Source organism: Grammomys surdaster, unplaced genomic scaffold (genome assembly GCF_004785775.1).
Source record: "Grammomys surdaster isolate TR1022 unplaced genomic scaffold, NIH_TR_1.0 125877, whole genome shotgun sequence".
NCBI lineage: Eukaryota > Metazoa > Chordata > Mammalia > Rodentia > Muridae > Grammomys > Grammomys surdaster.
The window spans coordinates 266,435-274,434 of NW_021620702.1; the positions used below are offsets into that span (position 1 = coordinate 266,435).

General features: G+C 50.8%; 1 protein-coding gene across 1 annotated transcript in view; it reads left to right on the forward strand.

Annotated features, from left to right (window-relative positions):
• The window catches only part of Lrp1 (LDL receptor related protein 1), an 81,376-nt gene that overhangs the window by 20,554 nt on the left and 52,822 nt on the right, over nucleotides 1–8,000 (forward strand). The window contains exons 7-10 of the mRNA XM_028752113.1: nucleotides 4,594–4,756; nucleotides 4,869–5,091; nucleotides 6,075–6,264; nucleotides 6,614–6,757. Coding sequence (XP_028607946.1) covers nucleotides 4,594–4,756; nucleotides 4,869–5,091; nucleotides 6,075–6,264; nucleotides 6,614–6,757 — 720 coding nt within the window. The remainder of the gene's footprint in view (nucleotides 1–4,593; nucleotides 4,757–4,868; nucleotides 5,092–6,074; nucleotides 6,265–6,613; nucleotides 6,758–8,000) is intronic.

The following is an 8,000-nucleotide window of genomic DNA, read 5'->3' on the forward strand; positions in this document are numbered from 1 at the left end:
CCAGCCTACCCCAGCTCTGTCCTCCCTGTTTTCAATCCAGAGGAAGTAACTTAAGCAAGACAGACATTTCAGAGCCCAGTGAGAATTTCTCAATCATGCAAAGACCGTAAGTCAGGCAGAGCAGAAACCAGGATTTCATCCGTGGGATCCTGGCTGGGTTATAGAAGCAGAGGCAGGAAGGGTGGTCAGGGAATAAGTTACCGGTAACTTCTGGACTTGCTGGTGGAACAAGCAAGAGCTGAAGTCAGGGTCTGGTAGCAAACAGGAACATGAGGCCATGTTATTTAGTCAAACCTGCCAGGCCCGCCTCACTCGCCAGATCCCTCAGTGGGATAACAGACTGTCCTCTGCCAATGTCCTCGGCATTCCAAGGCCAGAGAAGGAAAGGGGAAGGATGCCCTGGCTCTAGGACAACAGAGGGAGGAATCGGTATTCAGTAAATATTTGTTAAGCCAATCAATACGTGTGTGTCTGGCACTAGGGAGGAAGCGTAAAGATAATGCCTGGTCTCCCAAATCTGCAGTCAGGTTGAATTTATAATGACGGAAGCTGCTGGGGGTCACTGGAGACTGTAACAGGGAGAGGCACTTTCAATAGTCAAGTTCCAGCACAGAGAGCTCCTTTGTGTGGGCAAAGCTCCTTTCCATAGAAGTTCCTCCACGTAGGGAGAACTCCTTCCATTGAGGGACACTCCACTCTGTGGGGAAAGTTTCTCAACAGAGCCAGTGTGGTATAAGAACACCAGTTTCAGCACCCACGCCCACCCCACTGCCACCTTAACTCGGGAGGCCACAGCTTGATGGGGATGGTAGAAAAGATTGGGGTTAGTTGTGTGTGGAGTGGTTGTGTGCTATATGCCCCAAATGTACCGTCTCATTTACTGATGACACTTACCTAATGGTAAAACCAGAGTTCAGGCCAACGCTCAGAACTCAGCTGGACCCAGGGCACAGCGTAGCATTGGAAGTAGGGTGGAAGAAATTAGAATAAGGACCAGAAGTGAGTATGTTCCTGGGAATGCCTCTAACATCGAAATGGGGTTCCTTCACCTTCAAGGGACTTACTTGGTATATGTTCTATATATAGACTTTGGGTATATGGATATATCAAAGTATAGAGACCTCCTTCCTGCACCCAGATTTCCTTAGTTTACAGAAAGTGACAGGAATCATGTAAGTGAAGCTTGGGAGTCTGCTGGGGGCTGTGTTTCTGGGAAAGCAGCCCACTACTTAAGAAATCTCTCTTGAGCGATGTGGATGATCGGAGGATCGGAGATGGACGTGTGCCGCACATCTGAGTCTGAGGCTGCAAGGGGAACTCAGCACTTGTAAACACTCACCGGGTCAGTTCCAGGGCCTGGAACTGAAAGTCCTTTTTGATGACACCATCGGGCTGTGGTTCTTACCTTTCGACTCCTTCATCCTTCTCCAGTCCTAAGCCCCTCCCCCCTCTGCTATAGTCCTCGCCACTCCAACACCAAACCACCACCACATTCTTTCTCCTTGGGTTTATCAGAGCTGCTTTGACCAGAGCTCTTCTGGAGGGCATGTCAGCCCTGGGGGTGCGGGGCACAAGGGAACTTCTACCCTCCAGGATTTTTGCTGTATTGTTTTATTTAGGTTTAGTTTGGTTGGGTGGATGAATTTTGTTTGTTTGTTTTAGATGTATTTGTTCATTTTAAATTCATGTGTCTATATATGTACCTGTGTGTGTTTATGTGCGTCATGTGTGTGCAGATGCCATGTTGCTGGAGATACAGGCAGTTGTGAGCCACCTGATATAGGTGCTGGGAGCTACACCCAGGTCCCCTGGAAGAGCAGCAAATATTCTTAACTGAGCCATCTCTCTAGCCTCTGGCTGTTTTTTGGGGTTTTTTGTTTGTTTGTTTGTTTGTTTGTTTTTTGAGACAATGAGTCAAGTCACCCCTGCTGGCCTTGGAACTCACTGTTAGTCAAGGCTGGCCTTAAACTCCTGACTCTCCTTCCCCCACCTCTTAAGTGCTGGGATTACATATAAATGTTTGTCACCATGCCCAGCTTTCCAGTTATGCCAGTTATGCCCATAACTCGTCTAGGGTTTTCAGATCAGGAATATTCAGCTCCTGTAGGCAAAAGCCCAGGGCTCCACCTGAACCTCAGGCTATAAGACCAAGGTCAGTATCTCAGAAACGGATGGGCAGTGGTGAATGATGTCCCTTCCCAGGATGCCCTAGTCTCTCTGCACAACTTTGTAGAGTAGTGGCCAGGGATGGGGAGGGAGAAGAGGAATCTGAACTTTAGGAGAGAGGAAAATAATGTGGTGGTGTGGGCTGGGATAACAAAGGAGTTTTGCTTGAGACTAATAATCTCCAGCTGCAAAAATACCAAAGGGGAGGCCAGGCTGGCTAGGGACGTCAGTTCTCGCCAATTCTTCACAGTCAGGTCTGCTAAATGGGACCCTGCTTGGCCTTTGGGGAGGTGAGGGGAGCCCAGCCAAGGGCAGACACATGAGAACAGGGACTGTCACTACCCTTCTTTCCCAGAAGTGGGAGGGAACGAAAGCCAGGAGACAGGCTCCCCCTCAGGTTCCCCCATCTTGAGGCTTGGCCTGAGTATAGAGCTGCATCTGGGAGCAAGGCATCAGCTCTCTGCGGGCTTCTTCCTCTTTCTCTCTTGCCAAGGGTGTATGGGTGAGCAGGGCCAGGGTGTTGCCAATCCTAGGGCTGGGCAGTGACTCAGGGAAGCCTGAGGAAGTTGGAGAGAAGGCCATTTGTGCCAGCTGGTGCTAGGAAAACAGATTTGACTGATGAATTTTGCACACATGCCAGCGGTCCCCAGACCCCCACAGAGCCCACCAAGTAAAGGGTACAGAGCCCTGTTGATTTCAGCTGCCCTGCTGGCTGCCTGGGGCCACAGGAAGGTCCCTACTTTGGGACTTCAGTTTCCTTTGGAGGTAGCCCAGTGGACTTCATTTTAATCTGGCTTCTCTGTGGTGACTCTGTGTGTGTGTGTGTGTGTGTGTGTGTGTGTTTGCACTGAGCTTTCTGCCTCTATGACCCTTGTCCTCTTCATGTCCCCCTGCCCTGTTCCCCAAGATGGAACAGTCTTGGGAGCCCAGAGGACAGAGTAGCTGGGTTTGAGAATGTGTCAGCACTTGTAGGGGGTAATACCTCATCCCTGTGACCTCTTTTCTACAATTGTCTCAGGGTGGGGTTTACCAGAGGGGACCTGAAGAGGAAGCCATTTATGTGAGCCTCCAGTGACTACTTCCTTCCCCCCCCCCTCCATCCTCAGTCCTGTGACTCTGAGTCAGTAGTCCTGGCCAGCCAACTTCCCTGGATGACACTTTCCTGTTCCCGTACCCCCTCCCACTATTAAGAAACAGTTCTTGGATCCCTGTGGGGAGGAAGGAGGATTAAGGGGAGCAGAGTCCATCATTATACCTGTAGCTGTGTGGCAGAGTAATCCCTCCAGGGCTGAGTCCCGATAGTGTGGGCCAAGCTTCAGCCAGAGGCAGGTAGTAAAAAGACGTCTACCTGCTGTTGTAATAGTACAGATAAAAGTCTCCGCCTTAGGGACATCCAGGTCTGCAAGTGGCATTTCTTCTGAGGGTTTATTTGAAAGGGGCCAGCGAAGGGCCTGGAAGCCTAGGCTCTGTTGGGAAGGCTGCCAATACTTGTCCTTGTCCTCAGACTCCCAACAGTCCTTGCTGTACCCTCCTCCTGTGGCCCTTCATGGTGACTGCTACTTAACCACCAGGAAGTTCCTCTTCCTGTATCTCCTGGTTCATCTCCAGGGTCCTATCTTTGCCTCCTCCTGGACTGTCTATACTTCAGTTCTGATTCCTTCTGTGCTTTCTCGGGATGTGAGGGAATTTAGGACGAACATGGAACAGGGACGTGAGGGTGAGAGGAAGGAGTTCGGCTCATGTGACTAATCCCCAGCCTCGGGCCACCGGTCTTATGCTGTATGGACTTAATATTTTGAAATACTTTTCTCCAAGCCGAGTTCATCTGTGAACGTTCCACTTTCCAGTATTTTTTTTTCCTTAGGTTTACGCAACATGTACAGCTTCCAGCTGGTACTTCTTGTTAGTACGAAATAATTAGACTTACCATGTAAAGCGAATAGAAATCAGGCCCAAAATGAAGATATGTGTCATTTCGGTTAGTTAGGGCACCCTTTTCTCAAGTGAGAGTAGTTTAAAAAGAAAATATTAGAGCGAGCAGGTAGGCCTGACTCCTGCCTCTTGGTACTACAAGCTAGCGCTTTCCTGTTGAAGGCTGGATTAGAACTGGAAGAGCCTGTCAGTCAGTCAGCCAATATTTACCTAGGCCCTCCTGCTTATAGCAATCCCGAGCCCAGGATGGGGGCTGGGGTAGGGGGTTGAGTATATTTGGAGACTTCTATTTGGAGAGACCAGATACTTGGAAACATAGAGAGTATCAAAGTGTGACTGTATCTGCCGCTAACACCCACAAGAACTCCGGGGAAGGTGGCTGCAGCTGACTGGGGGAGAATTAGGTCCCAGAGAAGGCAAGCTCTCCAAGCTCACTGGAGGAATGGATGCCTGTGGGTGGGCCTGTCCCACATAGCTCTCTCCCTCATTCTCCAGACGTTGAGCAGATGGCTATCGACTGGCTGACAGGAAACTTCTACTTTGTGGATGACATTGACGACAGGATTTTTGTCTGTAACCGAAACGGGGACACCTGCGTCACTTTGCTGGACCTGGAACTCTACAATCCCAAAGGCATCGCGCTGGACCCTGCCATGGGGTGAGAGTGACGGGCTGGCGCTCTGACTCTCGAAAGAGGAGGCAGAAGCCATAATGGGAAGTGGGGGGGGGTCCCAGTGCCTGGACCTCATTTAACGTGTGTGCACCCGTAGGAAGGTGTTCTTCACTGACTACGGGCAGATCCCAAAGGTGGAGCGCTGTGACATGGACGGACAGAACCGCACCAAGCTGGTGGATAGCAAGATTGTATTTCCACATGGCATCACCCTGGACCTGGTCAGCCGTCTCGTCTACTGGGCGGACGCCTACCTAGACTACATCGAGGTGGTAGACTACGAAGGGAAGGGTCGGCAGACGATTATCCAGGGCATCCTGGTGAGGAAGGTTTTGTCTGAGGTTATTCTGGGGGAACCATCAACCAGAGTGTTCTGCTGAGGGGGAGACCTTTGCGGGACTTGATCTCTAGGGCTCCCAGTAAGTGTGGAAAGAGTGGAGTCAACCAGCCATGTCTTCTGAGGGAGCCTGCAGGAATGTGTCAGAGAGGAAGGATATGGCTTCCCATTCTGATGGGAACAGTCATTTAAAGACATTTTACTTCCTTTTTTTTCTTATTTGAGGCTTAAAATAACCCCTGGGAGATGAGCAGGCAGTTGACAAAAGCGGGGTTCAAAGGTGTTTGGTAATTTGCCAGGGGTTGCACAACTGGGAGCAACGCTCGAACCCAGCCAGGAGGTCCTGCTGCTCGGCGTGGAGCATCCATTCTGGAGTAGCTCTAGTGTGCAGCCGTCCCTGGGGCCTTGCACGGAACATCTCCGGTCCTAACCTTGAAAGTCTCACAGCAGACTCCTTATCTTGGTCAAATTGAAGCAGCTGGCCCCTGTGGGCTTCCTTGGGACATGAGTGGTCCCTCAGTCCCCGCAAAGCTGCAGTCAAGCTGAGCATTCTCTGTGAACAGAGGTTAGGGTCCCGAATACAAGTCATCTACAAATTATCAAAGCGTCTGCAGGGAGCGTAATTCTGCAAGGGACATTTTTTTTTTTCCTGTCCTCAGTGGTAGGATGGTCCAGTGATCAGCACATCTGGTACTGAATAGCATTGTTACCACCGAGGCAGGATATAGAGGGGAATAGCATCTCTTTGAAAACTCCGGTTCTATAAAGATTACTTCGTGAAGGATGAATAGGATCTGGACAAACATATTTCCAGAACACAGGAAACGAGAGTTTAGCGTCAAGTTAAATAAAACTAGAGGGGAAAGTTTGGAAGTAGACGATGGTGCTTGGGTGACAGTCACAGGCCTGTGGGGGTGAAGGGAACACTCCTTTCACCTTGTTGACCAATGCTGCCCGCTGTCTCAGATTGAGCACCTCTACGGCCTGACTGTGTTTGAGAATTACCTCTACGCCACCAACTCAGACAACGCCAACACCCAGCAGAAGACGAGCGTGATCCGAGTGAATCGGTTCAACAGTACCGAGTACCAGGTGGTCACCCGTGTGGACAAGGGCGGTGCTCTGCACATCTACCACCAGCGACGCCAGCCCCGAGGTAAGCGGTCTCCACAACACCTCCAAAGTCAGGCTTCACCCCGACAGCGCCGTCAGCTCAGGATCACAGGCCTTCTACAGATTCTTATTCTTTCAAATCGAGAGTACTTCTAGTCACCCGCTCTAGCCTACCAACCCTGGCTTCTCCTACCCGTAGATATCCTTGCCTCTCCATGACCCAAGTTCCCTTATGCCCGAAATGTGGCAAGACAGAGGACACTAGTTCTCTGTGGCTTCGAAATCCTAAAATGGGAAAAGAGCAAAGATCCCTTCCCTCCCACCCCCCGCCCACCCTCGATGACCTGAGCAGAGCCCTGAAGGGTGCTGACAACTCTCTCCTCTGCCCCCAGTTCGGAGTCACGCCTGTGAGAAGGACCAGTATGGAAAGCCAGGTGGCTGCTCTGACATCTGCCTGCTGGCCAACAGCCACAAGGCAAGGACCTGCAGGTGCAGGTCTGGCTTCAGCCTGGGAAGTGACGGGAAATCCTGTAAGAGTGAGTATCGGGGAGAGTTGTGCCTGCTGGGGGTAGGGATGGGTCAGCAGACGTTCCCTCGTAACCCACTGCCTCTGCCTAGATGTAGAGAAACAAAGAGCCGAAAGAAACCCACTCCAAGAGCAGCAGTGTTCCCAGCACACGTTCATTCTATGAGTATTTAGCAAACGCACACTGGGTGTTAGACACTGTTCAGGCAGTGAAGGGTGTTGGGGGGGACAGAGGAGTTGTCATGAGAGTTCGAGTATGTGATATCTAAGCCAAGCTCTGATGAAGTAAGGTGGCCAGTCACGTGACTGCTGGGAGATCATTTATGGAGGAGTGAACTTACTGTTCAAAAGCCCTGAGGCTGTGTAGGGCGTGGTGTGCCAAGAAGCCGGTGAGGCGGAGGGGTGTGAGTGAAGGGAAAGGAAGGGAAATTCTCACTGGGATGGGGAGCTTATAGCTGCTGTGAAAACAAATGGAGCGACTGGGTTCATCTTGCCTAAGCTTGTGCTGTGCAGGGCAGAGGGATGAAGCCAGGAGGCTGTTTCCACGGCGTGGGTCAGAGTGATGTGGTTTAGGCTAGGATGGTGGCAGAAGGGGTAACTAGTGACCAGATACACACGTATTCCAAAAGCACTCCTTTTAGGCCCTGAATTTCACTCCTGAGTAGTGGGTGTTAAAATGCAAACAAAGCTGTCCTCCGATTACCCATCTAAAGCTGTTCATGTCAAGTGCCCACCACACAGTGGCCCTAGGATTGGAGTGGAGTAATCTTGTGTTTTCTGTGAGTGACTCAGAGCCCTGTCTGCCAACGCACTGCAGCACCTCAGACCCAGATTTCAAGTTGGGTGGTGACCGTGTGTGTGTGCAAATGTGCGCATACATGCGTGTGCATCGTGTTTGTGTGTGTGTGCATGCTTGTGCTTATGTGTGTCTGTGTATGCAGGCATGTGTGTGTGTGCATGCAAGTGCATGAGTGTCTGTGTGTATATATGTGTATGTCTGTGTGTGTGCAAGTGGATATGTGTCTGTGTGTGCATGTGTGTGTGCGACTACGTGTGTGTGCAGCTATGTGTGTATGAGTGTGTGTAAGTTCATGTGTGTCTGTGTGTATGCGTGTGTGTGCAAGCCAGTGCGTGTCTTTGTGTGTGTGCGACTGCACATGTGTCTGTGTGTGTGTGTGAGTGCATGAGTGTCTGTGTGTGTATGTGTGTGCCTGTGTGTCTGTGTGTATGCATGTGAGTGTATGTGTGTGTGT